At 33.2% G+C, this 26,534-nt stretch overlaps 2 protein-coding genes across 2 annotated transcripts; one reads left to right on the forward strand and one right to left on the reverse strand.

Annotated features, from left to right (window-relative positions):
* Window positions 1–7,221: 7,221 nt before the first annotated feature.
* LOC132553775 (dynein light chain Tctex-type 5-like) lies at window positions 7,222–10,759 on the forward strand. Its single transcript, XM_060218051.1, has 2 exons — window positions 7,222–7,252; window positions 10,053–10,759. Exons 1-2 carry the CDS (start codon window positions 7,222–7,224, stop codon window positions 10,757–10,759), a joined length of 738 nt encoding a protein of 245 aa, XP_060074034.1.
* Window positions 10,760–12,947: 2,188 nt separating this feature from the next.
* On the reverse strand, window positions 12,948–26,534 carry LOC132553779 (uncharacterized). The gene is made up of 16 exons (XM_060218054.1): window positions 26,503–26,534; window positions 25,451–25,557; window positions 24,507–24,713; window positions 23,868–23,982; window positions 23,548–23,678; window positions 22,508–22,665; window positions 21,982–22,104; window positions 20,695–20,806; window positions 20,333–20,493; window positions 19,712–19,816; window positions 19,060–19,134; window positions 18,269–18,389; window positions 17,139–17,248; window positions 16,090–16,263; window positions 13,547–13,649; window positions 12,948–13,129 (listed from the first exon to the last, which is right to left on the reverse strand). Exons 1-16 carry the CDS (start codon window positions 26,532–26,534, stop codon window positions 12,948–12,950), a joined length of 2,016 nt encoding a protein of 671 aa, XP_060074037.1.

Genomic DNA, 26,534 nt, shown 5'->3' on the forward strand with positions numbered 1-26,534 from the left:
GGTAAATATAGGGGTGTAGTAAGTGTGTTCCATTGGTAAATATAGGGGTGTAGGAGGTGTGTTCCATTGGTAAATATAGGGGTGTAGGAAATAGTGGTTAGTTGTACGGCTTATTTGACAGATTTATTTGCCTCACTATGTAATGATAAAATAAGATAAGAATATCGTGCAAGTTAGGTACGTAAGAAGGGAATTGGAGCATGAACAATCTTGTGAAATTTGATAATATATAAGTGTTTTCCAGTATCACATCACCTATGTTAAGAATATGTAAAGCATGATATCTACAATATGTGGTCATTTGTACAAAGGTTTCTGGTATCGAACTGAAGTCTTTATATAAGGACTTCCTATACCTATCCTCCTTGTTCAATCAGTGACGCAAGACACGAAAAAAACAGAACAGCGTTAGGAAGTACGACTAATGAATGAGTTCGGTTTCCCTGTCCTGTCGCTAAGTCTGCTTACAAATTAATTGCAGTTTCATGGCAGCTTAATCCACTGAAAAACACCTACTAGGACTATAACAAATTAGGTAAACGTATTTAAAACAAAATCGATGACTTAGTGATCAAAATCAAGGAATAAACCCCAATGATATATGGATCAAAGATTATGTAAATATCGCCTTTCTTTTAAGATACGACGCAGTATATATTTAAAGAAATAATCAAACTGCAGCTTACAGCTGGTTCAATTTGCCAGGAATCCAGGTTGGTTGATGTTAGGGATCGACGGATTTAAAATCCGTAAGGTGGGAAATCAAAACTATCAGAAATAATTAAAAGATTGCTTTAAATTCGAGAATCTAGGGCTGGAATATTTCAATATATCTCTTTCTGCGAGTAAAACCTTGCGATAAGCACACAAGGCTTTTGGATGAGCAGACACATTCTGAGGTCCAAACACGAGTTGACAAATGTAAAATGATTACCCAAAGCATATTGAACGAAATCAAATCAATCGAGACCCCAAATCAAGTTACTACGAGCGCGATGTGTACGGAACAATATGCTAGTGGCAGAGCTGACACGTTATTTTCGCATTTTACGAAAATAAACCATAAGAAGAGCTATCCATGTATTTCCAGATTTTTGCGGAATTTATTGGAAACTAATTTCAGGCAATTTGTTCGATCAAGGTTTCCGCTTCCTAATTTAGAAATTCCGAATTGGCTGTGACATTTTTTCGGATGTCGGCCTTAACATCTCTGATAATGCTTCTGGAAGAGTTACAGTGTCACACTTATAATATAATAATAACGATTCCATGACAGTTCCACACACAAGATGAAAATGTTGATATTCCATCTATGTAATTTATTTCTCATTTAGAAACGTCGAAAAGTGGACAAGTACTCATGGTTCGTCTAAAACCTGACATAATAAGTAACAAGTGTTAAGTGTGATCAGAACTCGTGAAAATTATCTCGACATCATTGATGAGTTCTGAAAGGGCGAAACAGCTGTATAATGTAGCTTTAATTGACCCTACTTTATCAAACCAAATTCTTATTTTATATTAAGAGGTTTCATTCACTTTTTATATCAATAACTTGTAAGAAATTGTATCATGTTTTTGTCACACTTTCAGCTCCGATTAAATTTCAGTTCTTCAGTAATTTGATATTGCCTTTTATAGACATATAGTGTACCGAGTCAACAAGTCATACTTTCATCAGTAAAAACTAAATCAGAACAAAGGGGAATAACAACGAACATCACACATGTCTTATTTATATCGTACAAGGAATAGAACCTAACAATAGACACCAACAGACATACTAACGAACATCACACATGTCTTATTTATATCGTACAAGGAATAGAACCTAACAATAGACACCAACAGACATACTAACGAACATCACACATGTCTTATTTATATCGTACAAGGAATAGAACCTAACAATAGACACCAACAGACATACTAACGAACATCACACATGTCTTATTTATATCGTACAAGGAATAGAACCTAACAATAGACACCAACAGACATACTAACGAACATCACACATGTCTTATTTATATCGTACAAGGAATAGAACCTAACAATAGACACCAACAGACATACTAACGAACATCACACATGTCTTATTTATATCGTACAAGGAATAGAACCTAACAATAGACACCAACAGACATACTAACGAACATCACACATGTCTTATTTATATCGTACAAGGAATAGAACCTAACAATAGACACCAACAGACATACTAACGAACATCACACGTGTCTTATTTATATCGTACAAGGAATAGAACCTAACAATAGACACCAACAGACATACTAACGAACATCACACATGTCTTATTTATATCGTACAAGGAATAGAATGTAACAATAGACACCAACAGACATACTAACGAACATCACACACTTACTTTATGCATTCACACTTAAAATATTTCCCAATAAATTCATGGGATAGACATCAATTTTTTGAGCCTAATTACTTAAAATCACTTATATTTCGCGATTTTTTTCCCACCAATTTACCTCTTCAGACATATTCCTGAATACATGATTTCACGATCGCTGATCTAAAAGTTATTTTAATGAATGATGACCTTTTAGATACCTGGACTCTGCAACACCCTACCATCAGTAACAGGAGCAAGATTGATGTCATCTCGAACAATCTCGTACAAATCATCTCCTGGAATTTGAATTGGCTATTGTATCTCCTTTTGAACGTGAAAATAAATTCCTCGCGAAAAATAAGTGCTATACAGTAATACAGTCGAAGAATATCATATGGACACTCACAAGGAACGACACAACACATACAATTGAATAACTCGTTACAAGGCAAAGTTCCTTAATGACTGTTGTGACCTACAACACGACCAAAGGGAACGTACTCTCCCAAGCTCATCCACAAAACTTGGAATTGTCACAATCCTGGCGAGTATTAAAGCGATGTAATCTTCGGTATTTTGTAATTATCTTGCAACTTTCCATGTTTTGAAAAGTCTTGCAACATTTTAAATAATAAACGAAGCTATTTTGACAAAATATAGAGTTTATAACAACAGCCAGCTTGTGGTGAACATTGCATCATAATTGGTAATATGACGGCATTCAACCAATACATCAATATATTATGTATAGATATTTTCAATTACCACGATGTGTTTTTCGGAAAGCGAATTTTTCGTTTCTTTCTTTCTTAATGAGTGAAAGAAGCTACTTTTAAATGCAAACTGATATAAGTTCAAGATCGAAAAAAGTGGTTTACAGTAAACAAAGGAAAACAGTGTGGATCACATCCAACTATGGTTTATTATTATTTCTTTTATTTCCTCCAAGTGTGAAGAGTTGTACAAAAAGAACATAATTGACATTACAGAAAGTAATAGTGCGTTTGTACACAAATATACACATAAGAAGCATTTAAATTAATATAAAGTAAACAGTAGACACAGAGTTTACGTACGTATATTGTATACATACAACAGCTCCTATATTTAAGAATATAAACGCGCGAAGTAAGCGTTTTCCATATGGAACGATATAATATAAAGAAAAGTTATATAGTAAACACATATACATACAAGAATCATTTCAATTACAAAGTAAACAATAGACACAGTGTTTACGTGCGTATATTGTATACATACAACAGCTCCTATATTTAAGAATATAAACGCGCGAAGTAAGCGTTTTCCATATGGAACGATATGATATAAAGAAAAGTTATATAGTAAACACATACAAGAATCATTTCAATTACATACAAAGTAAACAATAGACACAGTGTTTACGTGCGTATATTGTATACATACAACAGCTCCTATATTTAAGAATATAAACGCGCGAAGTAAGCGTTTTCCATATGGAACGATATAATATAAAGAAAAGTTATATAGTAAACACATATACATACAAGAATCATTTCAATTACAAAGTAAACAATAGACACAGTGTTTACGTGCGTATATTGTATACATACAACAGCTCCTATATTTAAGAATATAAACGCGCGAAGTAAGCGTTTTCCATATGGAACGATATGATATAAAGAAAAGTTATATAGTAAACACATATACATACAAGAATCATTTCAATTACATACAAAGTAAACAATAGACACAGTGTTTACGTGCGTATATTGTATACATACAACAGCTCCTATAGTTAAGAATATAAACGCGCGAAGTAAGCGTTTTCCATATGGAACGATATGATATAAAGAAAAGTTATATAGTAAACACATATACATACAAGAATCAGTTCAATTACATACAAAGTGAACAATAGACACAGTGTTTACGTGCGTATATTGTATACATACAACAGCTCCTATAGTTAAGAATATAAACGCGCGAAGTAAGCGTTTTCCATATGGAACGATATGATATAAAGAAAAGTTATATAGTAAACACATATACATACAAGAATCAGTTCAATTACATACAAAGTGAACAATAGACACAGAGTTTACGTGCGTATATTGTATAAGGTTATACTACATTTCAAATTTTCAAGGAAATTAATACTGATTTCTGTCCTTTTTTGTCCAATTTCTGTTTTTGTAATTATATAACGGTACCCGTTGCAGATTCTTAATTTAGTTGTAAAATATGGAATACTATAATGTTTGGATTCAATGATATAGATGTAAAACACGTTATGATACACACCATTAAATTGTATCGGTTCGGACCTTATTAACATATATGACGTGGCATAACAGAATTTGTCATTGAGGTATAACTTGTCCTCATTATCCAAAGTCATATGAGGACGGATGATCTATTAGCTTGTATGATGTCATGTTCCCAAATTAGAACAAGGTCAACATTACTGAACCACCAGGCATACCAATGAACAATTAATATTTTATACAGCACCGGGACAAAAGGACATTTTAATCTACATTGGGTAATGTCCGTTTTATAGAAAGGTAACAAGAGCAACATGTTAAAATATGACAGATTCGTTGTTGATAAAGAAATCCGACAAAATTCCTTACACAACTAAATATTATTGCCACTATGTTAGCGACTTAAGTACACATATACTTACATATCTAAGTTCTGGGGGTTGGAGGGTAACTGAATCCTGGAGAACTTCTCATACTCTGGACCTGTGGTGACTTGTTTATTTGATTTCATTTGTTTAACAAGTGCAGTCGAACCTTGTTTACTCGAAATCTTATAACTCGAAGACCCTGTGTAATTCGAAGTATTTCGTCATTCACGGCCAAACTTTACACTAAATATTCGAACTTACTTTAATCGACAACTCGGATGTTTCGAAATTTTCCCGCCAACATCGAGATACCGAGGTTCGACTGTACTTTTATACAAATACTCATACATATTACTATTCCTGGGTTCTTGCGGAATAGCTGCGTCGACTAAAATGAGGATTAAAGCCGATACCTATTTCTGCACCACTGGTTGAGACCTCTCTATGGCGCCGAGAATATCATAATGACTTCTCTACGTGATGCAAGTCACAGGCTAGATACTGTTTAGCAGCGCAGTGCAAAAATGCAAGGTTAGTTCAAACTGTGTGTGTATATTACATTGAATATACAACACGTATAGCCATTGAATATTATATAGATTTTACCTTACTGTTGGAGTTTATGTATTTGAAAATACAGACAGTCAGCCTGAAATTTATCCTTATTTAAATCTGAATGTAACGGTTCGTGTATTTATCATATATGTTGTAAACATTTTATAATGAGATGCAATACTGCCGAAAGGAAATGTGACAACGATGTGAAATATTGGAACGAATGTGTTTTATCATTTATGTAAATATGAGGTATCATTACTACTAACGATATTCCTGGTGCAGTCAAACATCATTTGAATAAATCGCTCGTATATAAAATAAGGATAAAAGTCTGGGACTTTTATCCGATTGCACTCATAGAATCATGAATACATTTTCTACAGATATTTGTATACGGCGTGTCATCAGAAATGTTCGTAAATGATAAAACTGAATTTCCAAATGTAATGCAATTGTGTAAGTTCGTGTGTTACATCAGAAACAAACCAAATACAAAATACAGGGTGGACAGAGGACGCACATATCAACTCTGAAGTTATGTTCCCTAACTGAGTAAACAAAACTAGCAAATCGCCTAACCACGTGAGTTTGGCATCCGCTGGTCAAATTCGACTATAATCCTCATGACAATTAAACTCTATTTTGATTTGCAAAATTAAATTAAATCAAATTACTGTAAAATATTTAATTTTCTTCGTGGAATTATTTTCGTTGATTTCGCGGGTACTCTTACCCCACGAATTCCAAAGTCCACAAAATGTTAGAATTAGCAGAATAGATTATTTTATTTGATTATGTATTAAGCAAATCAGTAGATACAATGGTTTAAGTTATACACGCCTACACCATGATACCAATATAGACTTTACTACATTGTTCGTATCTTTGTTATCACTCAGTTTCTAACCATCAGTGTATAGCGAAACCATGGTAATGTTTTTCTCATATTTAATAGTAAAAACATGGCGGACATATGATAAATAAATAAATTTAATAATTAATTTTATTAATTGCCTCTATGAGTTTTCATGCACATCTGATCAATTAAATATTTTTTTGTATTTTTCATTTTCATACTGCATAAAAGCGAACTAACGATGAAAGATTAACGATAATCATAGCCATTGGTTAACGCCTTTTGTAAAACATAAAGATTAACATGTTGTAAAATGAGCAATGTGTATATTAAATCTGATTTTATGACATTGTTTTATTTGTATACGTCAAACCAGAATGTCTTTAGAGGATGTATGATAAGAAAGAGTTATACAAAATGCTTTATATCAAATAAACTTTATATAGATATGAAAGACAAGCATTATATTTTTTCACTACGAGTAACCATTAAAATAGTATATATCTTACTTTTGTGTCAAAGAAAATTTAAGGCACCCATTAAAATGCTAAATAACTCCTTTCTGTGTCAGAGGAAAGGTATAGATACGGGTATTTAATTACCATATTATTGGCAGACAGTAATTGTTTGCAATTAAAGGGCTGCATTCATCTGTAGTTAGACCCCGTCACGGGTGACAGCTAGAGACTCCTCGTGGAGACACTTATGTGTACACCGGTACACGACCTCAGATTTACTGAACAGACATTTAAACCATGCTGGAAGCCGTACCTAGGATTTCCACCTGGGAGTAGAACTTTCCGTATACGGTTTGATAGAGACATTATGACATCAGCTATGTTTTTCCCGTATCGAGGTGAGAATATATTGTTTTATAGGGTACACGCCAGTAATTAATTGTCGCACTAATCATACAGTAAGTCGGCTTAATACATAGAAAATGTGCATTATGTCTCATTAATCTGTCTTAGGGGATCTGTATATACTTATATATATATATATATACTGTAGATATATTTACGTTTATACATCTTACAGACTAAGTAATAGCCTAAGAACGCTTTAGGACATGGGATCGAAATATGTATTTTTTCCAGTCTTATAGCAAGTCTTAAATACGAAAGATTATTTAAAAGTAACCTTAAAGTCAGTCGTGTTCTCAATTATATCATAACATCATCCAAAACAAACGGTAGACGATTATTTATCAAACTCATACCAATGAAATGTACCTCTTAGTTCCAAGTGATGACGCACATATTACAAAATGCCAAAAGTGTTGAAAGACAAGTCTGATTTTCTGTGTTAAAAGGTGCCACCAATGATGTAAGCCATATGCTGCTTTGTCTGTCATTAATTACCTTTTGTGTTCCGATTGTTTAACTACAATCTTGCTCATGCTGAGGTGGTGATGAATGTTTATCTATTTATAGAGTTATCTATTTATTGATCTATTTGAGATATTCTTTAATGCAATATCCGGTGACGACAACAGTATATGATATACGGAAACTTAGATGTAATAATATCATGGTATATTTTTATAAACTATCTTCTGAATGCCTTACTGAATAGCCTTGCTAAATCGATTTATTACAGACACAAACAGATGATAGGAAATATTATCGGAGACAACACTATCCTTATTTTCTTGTCAAAATTCAGATTGTATATTTTTGACTCTATCAATTTTTTCACTAACTGAACATATTACCAGTGCTGTCAATAATGGCTATTTTGGAACACCAATTGACAAAAAATCCTTTTTTTAGATATAAACCTTGGTCTGACAGAAATTATAAAATGGATTTCTTTTCTGTGCCTTAAAATTGTATATAAATCCTAGGCTGACTTTTTTCATTATTCTACATTACGGATTACATAGCACGATATAGGTGCGTGAACCTTTAGCGTTAAAAATTAAATGTATTGATTGTGATGTGTTTGTGTAACGTATACAAGTGTCCGTGAGCTATTGTAGAGATTTAAAAACGCTCGGTGCTCTACGTTGAGGGGCAGGTCAATTATATACACAATACAGTTTGACATATAGATATGGATGGTACAACTATCATACTACAACAGGTCAGAGTTCAAATATAGATATAAGGTAAGACTTTGGGATATATATTACAACACGTGGTGTTATATTACATTTTGTGGTAATTTAGGTGAACAATTATCCGTATTTTAAGTCAAATTTGTTATAGAATTGATTCAGTTTTCTGTGTATATACATGCATATGTATGTGTGTTTGTATGAATTATATCTAGAACTATTTGCAAGTACATTTCAATTAAATTTCACCATTTAAAGTATATATAAATATATGGTTTTCTCTCCTTTGTACTTAGAATTTTACATTGTTTTCCATCACTTATCTTGATAAGGTTAAATTATGAAATAGTATTTTGTAAGGAAGTTATTCTTTATACCTATTATCTCAGTAAAAGAATGTGAACGAAAAATCAATGCCTAACCACACAAAAATGATAAATTCTTGATATATTTGCAAAACCTGTTCAAGATATTCATATTGAAAAAAGATCTGTAATGTAACACTTATTCTTATGAAACCTGTAAAATAAGAGACCCTTACTTTTCCCACCGTTTTCGTTTATTCTGTATTATGATAATAACTATTTTTTAATTTGAAATGGAAGAACTCTCGGCATTCGACAAAGAGCTGATACTTTTCGATAATGATAATTCGGATATTTGCCTGTTGGTTGAAATAGTGTCTCTTATAATCAACAATTTCTTTTTGAAAAAAAACACTCGACTTTTTTTTAAGTTTTTACTTAAAGTTGCTCCATTATTTGTTTCGTGTTTTGCTGGCACATTTTTCAAGTGTCCTACTATACTTTGAATTTATGATATAACATACATGGTTAAAACAGATCTGGACTCATAAATACTGTGAAGACGTTTATAGAGGAGGTTCCGCCTTACTTACTTTGTTCTTACTTGGGAACGCGACATTTCTTACTGGAATTGACGAAGATTGATATTGTTGATGAAATAGAAAACGCTTACTCTTCTGGAAAATCTGGACATCTTGTCCTTTCTTTTGTTCATATCGTGCACTTGTGTTATCGCAGTTCAGTTTGAATTAAGATTCTGTTGACCTGTTGTGATTTTTTCTTTTCTACTCTGGTTCTCATCACGAGCATTCTTGTTTTAAATATCTAATCAATATTCTTTCTTATTATAAGAAAACAAGCAAATGTTTAATCAAAGTAATGAAACATTTTGTATCGATTCTAATGACTGACGTTCATGTGTTGCTAGTGAATCCTTACAAGGCGTGTTTCCTGCCTGGATCAAAGTGTATAACCACACACTGAACAAGGGTTCTGATATATAATTCTAGATGTTATATTTCACCTACCGTGTTCATATAGATTTTAGGGAGTTTATAGTAAATATTGTCTTGCTGTATCGTCAGGTGTTGCCTTCTCTTTTATTTCGGTATTTTCCTCTTAATTCATGTTATCTCTTTACATTGACGATAAATAAAGCAAGAAAATATATAGATTGAGAAAGCAATATCCTAAACATTGACGGTATCACTTCACTGTGGTCTTTCTCTTAGTAAACAGATATGAAATACAAAGAAAACTAACAATTTAATAAATGTCCATTTTTTTTTCAGAACCAACCTTCAACAGGTTCCTGTCGGTGAAAGATAGCGCATACAAATTGAAAACATCTCCACCGAAAACCGAATCACCGGAACATAGTTTCTATTGTATAGCACGGAGTCTTAGTTTACCGGAAATACCTACAAGCCGAAAGATGTCGAGAAAAATGTCGTACGCTAACCGAAGCGACCAGATCACGCCTAAATCTCGTAAGACACGAGGTTCCGTTGTCGGTGCCAGATATATGGCGTTCACAGGACGATCGGACAAACGATCCGAAGCTCACGAATCTACAGGAACTCTTGACGTTGTGTCCCTGCATGACAAACAAGATGGCGGAGTTTCCGGTGTCAGGGGGTTAAAGATGGAGAACACATATAAAACGGAACCGGATGTATCATTTCGAGTGAGTGACGTGGAAAAAGTAACAGAATCCACGCTGAAAGAACATTTAGATAGAGAAGTGTACGAGTCTTCGAACTGTAAAGAACTGTCACAAAAAATAGCAGCAGAAATTTTAGATAAAGTTAAAGGTTTAGGTTTCAAAAGATACAAAATGATAGCTAATATCAGCATAGGAAGTCTGAAGGAAAAACCCGGGATGCAGTTCGGAAGTCGCTGTCTCTGGAACAAAAACACGGACAACTTCGTAAGTGTTAAATATAGCAATAGCTCAATGTTTGCCGTAGCGATGGTGTATGGGTTGTACTTCGACTGATTACTTCGTTTTCCTGACTAAGCCGGAAGTTACCAAGTGAGATTTTTTTAAACGTAGTGCTGGCAGAAATACGTTTTTTTCAGAGGTCGCTTATACCTTAATAAAAACGCAGAGAAAATTCTTTAAAGGTAGATCAAGATGTGAAACGTCTATAATTATTGATCATATTTGTCAATGTTTGATCAAATATAAGTTATGTAGTATGAAATGAAGGATGTTTAAATAGAAATCAGGTTCCAATGAATTGACCTTCATTTTATTCCATGGTGAGGATATGGTGTTTTGAAGCTGATAACAAAAAAATGTTCTCGCTGAAACATAGTTTGCTGTACAAAAAGTCGATGTCGTGAATATATGGTATCAAATGTCATTAGGACGAATTATATTGCTTTAGAGGAACCACTGTGGATAAAAGGTATGTTACAATAATCATCGACCAGGTCAGGAGATGTGTTTCTCAACCCATAGCAAATCAGTGTAAATTCATTATTCAAGATATCAAAAAATCACGGAATTGTTTTCCTATACTTTGGTATAATTTATATTCGTCCGCAGTGACGTCACAGTAGATATTTGTTTTAAATAGAAGTTTTATATATTATTTGTAACCCTGTTGATTCAATGACTTGTTGATATATTCAAATTAAACATTTTATCAAAATTGTTACATCGAAGTCTAGTATTTATAACTTATGAGTACAAAGTACGGTTTTTATGAAGCCAACAATTCATGGTGTCAATTCAAGCACCTCGACACCTCTGATGAAAATGGAAAAAAAGTAATTTTATAAGTATGACCAAATGTGATTGATCTACTTAAGATTTGCCTAAGTATTTGCTAAGAAACAGTATAAGAGACATCCATGATTCTTTACGTTTTGTTTTGGACTAAGATTTATTCCCGTGACCTCGTTATGTTTTTACAATATATAAAGCGTTGCATAGACATACACAATAATCATCCAAAGAAGTGTTGTATCACAAGATTCAATATTATCATGTGTAAAATCATTTAATATTTAAATTACAGTCATAATATTACATGAAAACTTATCAAATATAATTTTAAATATTAACAAAATGCAGTTAATTGATCATGTTAGATGTTAATGAAAAGTTTTCAATTTAGTAAGATATAACTACAGGTATATATATACTTGTATACTGATTTAAAGTTTAAGATAAGTGTTGATTTCACTAAAGATATTTCTGGTTTTTCGCTTATCCGAAATACACAGTCAAGTTATTCGAAATAAAGCGGCTTACAAAAGCATATAAATGTATCAGAAGAAAGACCTGTACAGCTAAAATAAGTATACATGTGCGTTACAACTCCCTTACACCTCTGTTCTATAACGATAGATCGAAGTTTTAATAAATAATACCTTCATGATCCTGTATTATACCAATGACAGTTTAATCTAGAAATACACATAAGGTCGAAACACGGAAGAGGATTAATGACAGCTTTAACACGACTGATACTTTTTTGTTAAAAAAAATATGTCAATGACGAACTGACTTACATAACAGAAAATTTGTACTCCATGAATGAGCGTTTCCCTATTTAGATTTTCAAAATTGTTTAACAAGCAATCGGTAGTAATTTAATTTGCGTACTTGTTTTTGATATGTAGCAGACCTGAGAAGTATGTCCATACCTCGTTCATTATTTACACGTGTGTTCATGAATATATTAAAAAGAAAAAGAAACGACGGGAAGTAATTGATGGAGAAGAAGGTTGCATATACGTAAAAATACATGTAGGAATTAAATGTATTACCCAGAATAAGAATTTAAATATTCATTGAGAAAGAAAACTAAATTAAGTTTTAAAAAAGCAAAATTGTAAAAAAAAACTTTATTGCACTTGGTTATTACGAAAGACAAAAATATCACCAGTGATATCTATATCAGTGTTCTAATTGGCTCTACCAGTGCCATGTGACCTTTGATCGCGAAAATGATTGAAAATGACAGTGCACGTTAAGTCTTACTGCTGCAAACACTATACTCATAATCTCACGTCTTTAAATCATCGAGATTAATATTAAACCTGAAGTGAAATTAGGCATTTCTGTTCATGGCAGAGACTTTATGCAAATTGGTATCCATGGTTACTATTTCACGCTCTAGGTCAAACAATTCTTTCGCTCAAACAATCACGTCACATTTTAGCTATTTTTCCTATTCGTCGCCACTTTTTACGGCCGAATTTTCGTAATCATTGTCGAACTGTTTAGGTTCGAATCCCTTTCCATCGTTCTTGGTAAATGCGCCGCCATTTCTTCGGTAATAGATGTACATGCAGGCAAAACCGAAAATGAAGAACACTACAGCCATGGCGACTCCTAATCCTGCCACGGCACCTAAAATCAAACAAAACCACGTGATCTTCATTAACCTACTTCCACATCAATAGTTAATATAAGTTACGTAACAACAATTATATCTGACCATAGTGGGATAATAATTACAGTATACTAAGCCTAGATGACAGGAAGCGTGGTATAAATGTGTTAACCGTATTCTTGTGTTGGAATTACTAAGATTGGCTAGGATTTACATCTTTGTCATCTTTTGAGAAAATGGATGTTTACACTTTCGGAACAAGGATCCCTCATTAATTATTTATTTATCTTATCAATACATATATATTTATTTACAATTTATTTAAAACGTGTATCTGTTTGATTAATTTTGATTTCGATGACATTTCTGTAGATATGTCATCATTCTCCTGTTATTTTCTCATCACGATAGCCAAACAAATTTTACAAACAAACCTGCTGAGTAGGTGGTTGCTGTTTTCGGAGGAACGTAGTAACCTTTTTCTACAGTATGGCTGGACTGGGTCAAAGAATACGGCTGTGCTGTCAAGGTTGTCATCTGTTAGAATGGTAAAAAGATACACAACTGAGTATCATCTACAATAAAACGTTACACACAGTATATCCGGATAATTAACTTCAATGTATCATACAGTTGTTTTGTCCATTTAGAACTGATAAGTCATGCCAGAAGCCTATATTGCTAAAACCCAGGAGGCAATTTAGGTAACAAGAACTGGTTACAATAAAGTTTTTAAATCTTGATAAGGAGGTCACAAGTCTTGTACTTCAAATTCTCTAGTTCATAGGTTAACAGACAACACTTAATGACAATAAGTGCTGTTTTTTACTACATCAAACTACAGGGAAGTGTATAAAACTAACACAGAGATCAAACATTTACATACACTATACTTTGTATACACTATACTTAGTATACACTTTGTATACACTATATTTTGTATACACTATACTTTGTATACACTATACTTTGTATACACTTTGTATACACTATACTTTGTATACACTATACTTAGTATACACTATACTTAGTATACACTTTGTATACACTATACTTTGTATCCACTATACTTAGTATACACTATACTTAGTATACACTTTGTATACACTATACTTTGTATACACTATACTTTGTATACACTATACTTAGTATACACTATACTTAGTATACACTTTGTATACACTATACTTTGTATACACTATACTTAGTATACACTATACTTAGTATACACTTTGTATACACTATACTTTGTATCCACTATACTTAGTATACACTATACTTTGTATACACTATACAAATACACTATACTTTGTATACACTATACTTTGTATACACTTTGTATACACTATACTTTGTATACACTTTGTATACACTTTGTATACACTATACTTTGTGTACACTTTGTATACACTATACTTTGTATACACTATACTTAGTATACACTATATTTTGTATACACTATACTTAGTATACACTTTGTATACACTATACTTTGTATACACTATACTTAGTATACACTATACTTAGTATACACTATACTTAGTATACACTTTATTTTGTATACACTATACTTTGTATACACTATACTTAGTGTTGTATACACTATACTTAGTATACACTTTGTATACACTATACTATGTATACACTATACTTTGTATACACTTTGTGTACACTTTGTATACACTTTGTATACACTATACTTTGTGTACACTATACTTAGTATACACTATACTTAGTATACACTATACTTAGTATACACTTTGTATACACTATACTTTGTATACACTATACTTAGTATACACTATACTTAGTATATACTTTGTATACACTATACTTTGTATCCACTATACTTTGTATACACTCTACTTAGTATACACTTTGTATACACTATAATTTGTATACACTATACTTTGTATACACTTTGTGTACACTTTGTATACACTTTGTATACACTATACTTTGTATACACTTTGAATACACTTTGTATACACTATACTATGTATACACTATACTATGTATACACTTTGTATACACCATCACTTTGTATACACTATCACTTTGTATACACTATCACTTTGTATACACTTTGTATACACTATACTTTGTATACACTTTGTATACACTTTGTATACACTATCACTTTGTATACATTATCACTTTGTATACACTATCACTTTGTATACACTTTGTATACACTATACTTTGTATACACTTTGTATACACTTGGTATACACTATACTTTGTATAGACTTTGTATACACTATCACTTTGTATACACTTTCACTTTGTATACACTTTGTATACACTATACTTTGTATACACTTTGTATACACTATACTTTGTGTACACTTTGTATACACTATACTTTGTATACACTTTGTATACACTTTGTGTACACTTTTCTTGCAGACATGACCAATACACATAATACCGTTTTATGATACATTCCTTTTCTTGAGTAACTGAGTTCGTCGATAAGTAGTTGTACCTTTATCCAGAAGGTTTCACTATACATTATAAATAACCTAAGTAGAATTGTGAAATAAGACAAACATTTTCTTATATATATATATATATATATGCGTGTTTTAGGCAGTCGTTATTGCCCTTATAGACAGGTTGCGTTTGAAGCGGTAATTCAGGCAATATTCACTTAAAAGTTTTTTTTTATTTTGCTGTCGCGAGTAAACTTCTTGGGAATGTTTTCTTGAAAATAAACAAACATGCAGTATACACACCAGAACACAACAACATTTATATTTTTTTTTCTCATTTCTTACACCGTAGAAATGAAGAATTATTGGGCGTTTTACGCAATGACGAAACAGCCCGACATCTGATAGAAAAGAGTCAAAATTTTGTTGGTAAGATAGAGGACACACACCGGGAATATAAATATTACATTCTTAAAACGACTTCTGCATGCAAAAATATATATCTTCGATCAAGGAAAACAGATGCCGAATGTTACACATACCGTTTGTCCTGTTCCCGCGGAAATCCTGAGTTGATTACTGTTGATAGCGTTGGTCAGAAGTGTGGCCGCCGTGGACAAACTGACTTGTGTGACAGGGTTGTTTACATCCCCTTGTATTCTTGGCGTCCCAAGTAAAGTCAAGAACACGAGAATGTTGGAGTCGTCGTAGTCAATCTATTGAGTTCAAAGGTCAAATATAAAGAAGAGACTAAGCACGGTAGAAAATTCATCTTGTTCAGAACATTCAAAGAACTTTTATATAAAAAAAACATAAAAGTATTTGAGATGTTTAACAATTCTTAGAACGTCTGTAATGGTTCATTTACCGAAAAAAGACAACAATGCCACAAGGATATTGTCAAGTTTTGAAAAAAAATGAAAGTTCATTTGATACGAAACTAAAGATAATGGACAAATGGTACTAGACATATGTAGGGAAGTTAATTGTTTAACATTTATATACATTACAGAATCATAAGAAAGCTGGATTTTGTTACAAAAAAAAAAAACAAAAAAAAAACTCAAAATACATTCACATGACAACTTTCATGTCAACAGGACAGAATATTGCGTGTGAAAGTTTAAATGATAACGGATTTTTAATCAGTGTGTAATGTGATTAAATTTCGTGTTTTTGAGCAGTTGGGTCTCCTTTCATCGTGTTTCACGTCGAATAATGACTTTTCTAACACTGTATTGTAATGGAGGTGGTTATAAATACTATTATAACAGCAAGGCTATTTAAATCATAGTTATTATCTATTCTTCAAAGAGTGTACAAATGTATAGCGTCAACCCACCACATAACTTCCAATTCATGGTGTTATCTAGACATGAGGACCAGCTCCTTTATCACAGCCGAAGTTTCGAATTATGTGACTGTTAGAACAGATTTTATAATATAATGGTCCTGTATTAAAAATGGCATGTATTTCTTCATTAGTTTCGTATGGATAAAACGTTATAAGTTTCGTTGAATATTGCACATAAACAACGGCCAGGTATACAGATGAAGACCAAGGGAGGTAATCGATTTATCAGACACATACCTTGATGTTGGTAATACGTAACGTGGAAACTGTTGCTGCCTTGTGGACGGCAATCAAAACGTTGTATTTGAAACCTTGTAGATTTGATGCAACCATAGTTTGGTAACTTCCTTTAAAAAAAATTATCAAATAGTTTATGAAAAACGTCTCATAAAGTTTTAAGTTTCGTAATCTCCTCTATCGTTCAAAATTTCTTGGATTTATTGGAAACAAATAAGTACCGTTCAAGGTAAATATGAAATGCATGTATGCTGTCTATTTAAGATTGTTCCAAAGACTGACAATAACACCTTTCCATACATACAAGTTCTGTATGAAAAGGTTAAAAGTAAAGCTAAATAATGCTGTTTCGTCCTTATACGACTTGAATATAGAAAGTCCTGAAAATATCAACATTGAAGAGAGGAAATAATTTAACCTCTTCGTTTTTGACAGTGACAAGAAATAAAAGCTGAAATGATTCAAAATTATACAAAGCATTGAATGAAACCATTCCCAACAACACAACACAAAAATACCAATATGCCAAGAAAACACAAATTCAATAAAACTAGAGTACAGTATGAACAAACGAAAGGAAGACTTCTATAAGCGTACACAGAGAATAAGACCAGGTGTCTCTAAATAGTATGCGTCTTCTGATTCCTCATGGTAATTCCAAGGAAAAATTGACATGTTTCGAAGTAAGAAGAAGGGAACCAAACTGAGAAATTAATAATTTGATAATGAGTGTGCTAAATAATGAAACCAATCACATTACAAAGGGTTCTCAATGGTGCAAGGACCTAAACTGTAAAACAACAAAAAGGTCGAAACAAACGTTTAGCCATGAATCGGTGATAAACTATAACCTTAAACACTTTGTATCAGAAAATATTATTTATTTTAATGCATTCGCTAGGATTCGAACCCGAGACCTCTGGTTTACTAGTCTTAAGATCAACCGATCTAGCAATAGAGATGATCCTTCTAGCAGAGCGGTATGTTAAGGCTAATATTTTGACCGTGATAGTTTTCTACTACACATCCAACTGAATTCAATTTTCCCTGAGTATGACATTAACCAATACATGTCATTGCAATTCTACATTCAATAAATGGCGACAGTGGTGCTGACGAAGAAAACGTACCTGGTATCTTAAAGGCGAAATCTTGTCTGTTTGTATAGTTGTAACACCTACTGATGTCAAAGTCCCAAGGTTCTGGTTTCTCTTCATCAAAATTATAGGTGTTATAGACAATCGAACCGTACTGTAAAAGAAAGGAGTTGACAAAGTCAAATCCCATCTATGTCTGTAAACAGTTCCTTTCCCCATCCTACCACTTCCCAATTTCTTCCTGTGATTTAATAACGTCATTTCACGTAGAATTCCCTTATGGAATGAGTATATTATTATAACTGAGATGTTATTACGAAATCCCACTCTGTTTCAAGAATTTAGACAAATAGGGAGAACTACGCGTATTCAGCTCTTCTAACGATCTAAAGTCCTCGATACGCCAGGGTTTACGATCACTTTCGCTCTGTTTTCTCTGTGCGCCACCTTGTGGACAAGACAAAAAGATTAGTTTCATCATTTGTTGTGCATCAAACCAATCTCGAGGTGATATAACAGTATACTGTAATGGCTCTTAAGTTGAGTGTTGTTCCTCTGTAATCTTCAAAAGAAGCGTATCAGCCTGTGATTGGTCAGGTCTTTTTTCCTGGAACCAATCAAATTACTTCGCGTGTGCCTTCAATTTTCCAAGACTTGTTCGAAGTATGCAGAGAGCGAAAGTGAGCGTAATTCCTGGAGTATCGAGGATAATATTCTAAAAACGTTCGCCATATTGTGAAAACGGCATAATCAGTCATATTAGGAATGAACTAAAATTTGATATTGAAGATATCACAATATCCCAATGAACAATATCTACGTACATTATTCGATGTGACACTAAGCATCAGAGGCATTCCGAACACATAGGTGTGGCCTGTGCTTTCCCGCCATCCTTGCTGAAAATAAGAAATATTGATATAACTAATTAATAAATATTATTACAGATTATAAATAAGAAATGGTTTTAATATTTTATTACGTATGATATATATAAATGGTTCCCTGGAATGTGCCATAATAACAAAATACATACAACAAATGGGACCGAAAAATAATTACAAATATTTAAATATTGAGGTACATAGATGTCATAGATATCAATGTAACTTTATCCTGTCTCTATCGTTTACTGATTACCTCCCTTCTTTCCCTACATCATCAGACCCATTTGCATACTTATTAGTCTAATGTGATTAATGCATATTTTCCTTTCCGATGAATCTTGTCTCTTAAATGTTTCCAGTGACATATCGATTTTAACTCCTCTCCGCGAGACAATGCGAGACTTCAAAATCCACTTATCTACTTCTTCATAGTAAGATACAAGTTTAAAAATTTCCTGGAGGAATGTAACAGAAAACCGTCCTGTACATACTGTCCTTTTCATATTCTGTGTTTTCATTATATCCACGTTTTTATTCGCGCTTACTCCGTGTTATAATCGATAACAAGAAACAATCACTTGATACTTACCCTGGCAAAGTACCACTCCCAGGTGGAATTTTGACCAACAGAACCGGGAGGCCAGTCTGTTCGGGTCGCTACCCAAACGTCCGCGTCCATGCCCCTCACATGTCTCTGTAACAAATTGAACAGCGTGAAAACACTGCAGTAGGTTAACAACAAACAGTGTCCAGTTTGGACTGTCCTGATTTTGACATTATCAACAACTTCATTACAGAATGACCTGTACCATATCTGGACACTAGCAATTCATACGAATTTCTTTCCCTGCTTTGTCCTTACATAAATTACTACTGAAAATGCTGGTTTCAAAACCGATGTAGAACTTCATATTCAGTCTGTTAAATGAGAAGAATTTGGAGAGAAACATATTCTGTCACACTTTATCAAACCAGAGTATATAAATTCATACCGTTTTATATTGTTTTCATAGTTTGGTTCTGGAGTAAAAAGAGAGGGTAATTGTTGTCTATCACTTAGTTTGAATCACACCAGATATTACAGCATGAATGTATTCTATCGATGCTAATACTCTATAACACAAATGGACAAGACACCAAGAAAAGCATTGTCATTTTGATTAAGACAAAGACAAAGAAAAACAAAACAAACAAAAAAACATATACTCACCGTCCCTTCATATTGATATGACGCTTTGTCAAGATTGAAGAATTCCTGGGATGTTCTAATTCTCACGTGAGTAGGGTCAACAGATTTGGCGTCAATACCACGCGCTGATATTGTTGTTAAGGAACAGTTTCCAGTTGTAGCATCCCGTATGTAAGCAATACCTGAAAAACGCAACAATTTCATAAAAACCTTGAAAAGGTACAATGCATCAGGGGAAAATCACCCGTTGTCCCGGAAGGGTAAGCGTCTTCGGCTCAATGGCATACTACTTTGTGGTAACAACGCTCCTGAAAACGAGCAATGTGGAGTGTAATTTAGGAGCTAAAGACTTTTTATTTCATTATTTTAAAACGATACGACACCTTCAGAGAAGTCATGAATTTCGGACAACATGTTGTATCCGTACGGGCTAATATTCGCAGGGTCGGGTTTGTAGTCATACCGTACAAGGTTCATGTCTTTGGCATACCATTCCTGCAATTCAATAGAACACGACGTCACTGCTGGAACATACAAACACTAACATCTTGCATTTGTAGTAAAATTATCATTAACAAATGAATCAAATGCAGTTTATCTCACACTCAAGGGATTTTTTTTCAAAAGCACTTTGATATTTAATATGATAAGTATATGGTCTTTGGTTTCTAGCTTGATCACACGAAAGATTGATATATATATATATATGTATATCATTTGGAAAGACATGCAATGCATTTTAGATCATCTGTGTGTCAAGATGTCACAACCTGTCATTCTATCTGCAGTTAATCCAAATTAGAGCGTTTATATGTTACTAGTCTATTGAATGAATTGTACAAATTTAGACCGAAAATTCCGTCGCTTTGTCAGCAGCTTTGTTGTTAACGATTTAGCATATAACATTTTCCTTGGTGTTTCTTAATTTCTGTTCCAAAAGAATAAAGTATAGATATGAAAAAAGTGAATTGACCAAAAAAATTCAATTTTAACATTAAAAGCGCTGTTTCAAATACGGGCTGTTCACTCTAATGTTGTTAATTAAAATGAAAATTCTAAATCTTGCTATATTTATACAACTCCAGGTCATGATTGTTCTTTACAAGACTAGGTGTGTCGGTGCGACGGAAATGTCCCCGCTGGCATCTAGTTTTTTAATAATGATTTTTACGCATGTATACAGGCATTTGTTGACCAAGGCTATCACCTTCAGTTTATGAGTAACTGTCTTGGTCCAAGCAAAACAACGTTTGGTGATTTCTTCAGAATCAAAGATAAACAATTCGAAATGAGGCATATATACTCGGAGATAGCAATATCGCAATTTATTAATAAAAAAACACAAACTCGACTTGAACAATAAAAACTAAAGAACGGGTTCCTAAATTCCATTGGATATAGCTCATAATCCGCATTTGAGTTAAAGACGAGTCATATGTTCATCTGTGAAAAGTTTCAATTTGGTTTAAACATGTTCTATTGCCAAAATAAGCAAAATAAGTATTGGGCACAAATTACAGTAACGTTATTAAATCCTTTTCCTATTAAAATAATTACACACCGATATATATATAGCATAAGGTGGCTAAAATATAAGGTATTTTGTACATAAAAATGTGACATTGGAGACAGAGTCTTCCAATATGGATAGACATATGTGCGCTTTATACCTTAATAAATCCAATCGTGCTGAAGTCAAGGTTTAGAGTTTCTGCTGTGAAGACGAAGTAGTTACTCGGAGTCGGCAATGGTTTCGTATCTTTCCTGTGTGGACATGCAATACCTCGTGGCGTCTAATGCAAAAAAAAAAAAAAAAAAAGAAATATCGGAATTTCATAAAAGATCATTATAGAAATAATATTCATCCTGTCACTCCTTGTATAAGGACTTGTAAATAGGTTTTTGAATCTCAATTTTAGCTTTGTACTTCAACCGCTGCCAATTATTACAAAAATAATTGAAATATTTGATAAATATATTTCAACCAAAAGAAAATCATTTTTCTCTCGAATCGAAACCTCCATACAAGACTCCAGACTCAGGAAGTTCAGTTTACATGACTGACTCCCGACTAAAAATGTTTCTGGCTGTTCATGGAGAGACCAACTTAGAACAGCATTCTTTACAAGGAGAAGAACGATAACTCCTGAGGAAAAAAATAAATAATGTATTAAAATATTGCAAGTAAAAATATACCTCAAATGGATGGTGGTTTGCCCAGGTCGTACTGAAGCGATTGAACTCATACGTGTGGTTAAATGTATGAGGATTGCCGGACCACACTTTCCCATGAACCTGACAACGGAGGGGCGAAGGTAAGTTCCTTCCTGTGGCGGGATCCCAAGCTGCAGTGTCTGTATAAGTACAACATATATACTTGTATCTGAAATCTTATTTAACACTAATATTCTTGTACTATTTGTACACTCTTCTTTCTCATATTTCCACCCAATTTTGTGTTGACTATCAACCAACGGTCTCATCAATTGAGGTCGGGAGTTGATATGAAAGCAACGAGGAAGAAAAAAAATCATAAGGGTTAAAAAAAATTATTCTGGAAACAACAATTGAACAAATAATGGTTTTTGCAATTTGGTTTGCTGAAAGAACAATTCAGGTGATATCGGTGAATAACGGAAATGTCATTCATCTGAATACTGAATTAGCGTGTCAATAGTGTATTATACGGTAATATTTAGGAGAATGTAACCTTCTTATTCCCTGGAAGATCGGGAACGTCTTCATACTTACAAATTATATCCCATATTTGTATTGCATGAAATGAAATGTTATTTCTAAAATGTGGAGTACAACGGAAACACCAAAAATTCCAAATTCTAATTCAATAAAACTGTGACAAAATAAGAACCAAAAAGTACTTATTTAACGGATACTCCTGAAAAAGTACAAGGGAAATAGGACCAAGTGTTGTTCCGTACGAGTAAGCATCTTCCGCTTACGTTCAACAAAAATATACTCGACACTTTTACTTCGCGCGTGCAAATAAAGGAGCAAGCAACCTATATATTTACGACAGATATCTATTTTTCCGTAAATGAGAACAATACTGACTCCAACCGATGTAGCACAATTTAAAGCAGAACTATTCCACACCCCTACGATTAATTTAACATTCAATCTCTGTAGAATATTCTAATATTCCCTAACAAAAATTATATGCACCTGGAATGTAAGTTGTAAATTGATATCCAGAACATGCTATGATGGCTACGTACTTGTGAAGTACCAGTGTACCTCCATTGTAGCGTCCATGCTAGGCCAGTACATACAAGACTTCCAGTAATCTGCCGTGATGCCACGGATGCTTCTTGTTCCCATATATTGCTCTTTTGTTCCGTTACCAAACCTGTGTTGAGATTAAACACTCAATCAAAAAGGAGGATTCGGCTCTGACTTCATTATGTTTCTCATAACGATTATTCGAGAATTAAATCTTGATTTGTTTGCACACAAATACCAGACCAATAGCTAGATGTTTTATATTTGTTTCATAGGGAGGCCAGTTTTGCAGATTTGACTATATTGTCGAATTTACCTGAGAGCTCCAGCGGCTGTGAAGAGTTTTCCGACTTTTGGGTTGGCCGTACTGGGCTGGTAACCGAAAATGTACTTTGGTCCGGCAGTTGCCAGATTGTCAGTTGTACAGGTTTCTGTAATAATTATTGAATAAGTTAAGATTGTCTCTCCCTAAAACCTGTAAGATTTATTTAAACATCTAACGGCTTATTGCTGACATTTATGAGCATAAAAATGCAGGAGGCAAATTCATCTTTGTCCTGTTGGCATTCATATGCCCATTGAATGGCAACTAAAAGTAGTTAATTTATTCTATTTTAACATTTTCAATTTGCATATAGATGTGGTACATATTAATTTGCTTACGTTAATCTCAATAGTCCTACGCCACTGGCAGTTCATGAGCTGGTAATTCACATTTTACTTTGATATGGAAGCATCATAGTAATGCAAAACTATATATATATTAGTATTAGATAAGTAACAACAGAGACAATAATGTAACTGCTCCAGGCAAACAAAATCAACAGGGAAAATTCCGACATGTCAACAGAATCTTAAAACAAATTCAAATTCGACGAAATCACGACAAAATCTTGACATTATTAGGAATTCGGAGTAAACAGAATCATTGTGTTTAAGAAATCACGTGTCTTACTTGTTTGCGTCTCTACCGTGAAGAGTTCGTCAGTTCCGGGTGAGTAGATGCTATAGACATGAAATCCGAGAAACCATTGGTGCGTGGCGCCCATATTTCGTGTCCCATCATAATACTCGACATAATCAGTAGTGTAATTGTGGTTCTCAATATTCGCTTCGATTGACACTGTGTATTTGGACGGAAGCTGAGGCCGCTTAGGTGTCGCTGAAAAAGTCGTTTTCAATATGAATATTGATGAAAACCGTCAACATAGTTTTAATACATCTGACTTATTCAAACAATAAGATGAAAACAGGCTGACCTAAAAATAAGCCTTTACAAAGGTTTACATGGATAAGCTAATACTTGCTTGTTAAAGAAATTAAGTCGTGTCTCAATATCATTTTTTTTTCAGGAAATTAACATAAATGTTATTTCACAAGCAATTAGAATAAGTAAGAATTTATTTTATAGGAAATCTATTTATAGCTGAAATCCAGCCAGAATGATTGATTACCAGCTAGACGACTTTTAAGTGGAGAACAAATAAATGAAAGGAGACCCTCAGATCAAAGTAATTATACACAGCGAGCAACTAATTGTTTGAATCTACAGACATAGATACCTTACCTTATGACTCTCTCACACTCTATCACTTCCTTTCTAAGCAATATAAATCATTTGAACATTTATATCTATTGTTGTCGGTTATTAAATGTTACTTATGCTGCTGTGATTGTCCTTAAACTATAATAAACAAATTTATTTTATTCAAATTTACATCTCTTCGACCATTGTGTATTATTCCGCTCAAAGTAACCGAATCTTATTTTTATTCTTAAAAATGCATATTAAGAAAACTAATGTGCATGCTATTTAAGTTTAAGATATAAAGACTAGACCTATTCATATATAACATTGCTGTGGAATTACAAGAATAACTATATCTAAATATAACTTACGCGAGTCGGTGATTAATTTGGTATCACATATGCTTGTGTCGATTCCGTGTTTCTGGGTATGTCCAGGTTGGGACATGTACAAGATGCCTAACAACAACACGGCAGATCTGTGGAGAAAGGAAATAATCAATAACTCAAAATACACACAACTGGCTGAATAACACCTTCAAATATGAATTTAGAATCAGATACAGAGGAGCCAAAGATTAAAATGCATTGCTTCATCTGTTTCGTCCCTGTAGGACAAGTCAGTGATGCTTAAGGGTGTATGTCCTAAGATAAAACATTGGAAAATCAAATTTAATCGACAGAAATATCATTTATTTCATCGGTGCCGATAATTTGTACCCCATCTTTTTGTTGTACATATAGACTGAAGTTAATGTCATTCAGATCTATATATTATATAACAACAGTGATTGATATTATGGTTGTATTTGAAATGTTCCTGTCATTTAATAAATGACCATTTGAAAACATTTCTTTTCCCTGTTGTTTTTTGTTTATAAGATATGTACAACAAATAACAAGCGGCAGTCTCTGAGTAGAAATAACACAAACTATCAGAATAGCAAAATAAAGAAATAAAATTGAACTAGACTAAAATTCAAAACAAATTTTAACCATGTAGAAATAGTACAAACAACAGAATAGGACAGAAAGACTTTTGTTTTCAAATTCAGGTTTCTTGCGATGCCATAATACATTTCGCTATGTGGCGTTTATACAGAATTATCAATATCGAGACAAAAAACACTCTTCAATGTTAAGTTATAATATAAGCCATTTTAAATGCCACACTTTATCAAGTAGAATACTCTATGAATGAGTGATACTTCTTGTCGCGTATTTGGTGTGATTAAAAAAACATTATAGGGCGCCTTTATATCATACCCGAATCCTCGCCTTCACCAGTACTGAATTTCCAGCATATCATTGCAAATACAATGTATATGACTACGTAATTATATTCTGCAAATAACAGAAATCATAAATATATCAATATTGTTATAATAAGATCAGAATTAATTGTAAAATAATGTATATTTTACCTATAAATGGCCAGAAGGCTTAGGTCCGCCAT

The sequence above is a fragment of the Ylistrum balloti genome, unplaced genomic scaffold (genome assembly GCF_031769215.1).
Source record: "Ylistrum balloti isolate Yb309-2 unplaced genomic scaffold, AGI_CSIRO_Ybal_v1 Utg370352, whole genome shotgun sequence".
NCBI classification, from domain to species: domain Eukaryota; kingdom Metazoa; phylum Mollusca; class Bivalvia; order Pectinida; family Pectinidae; genus Ylistrum; species Ylistrum balloti.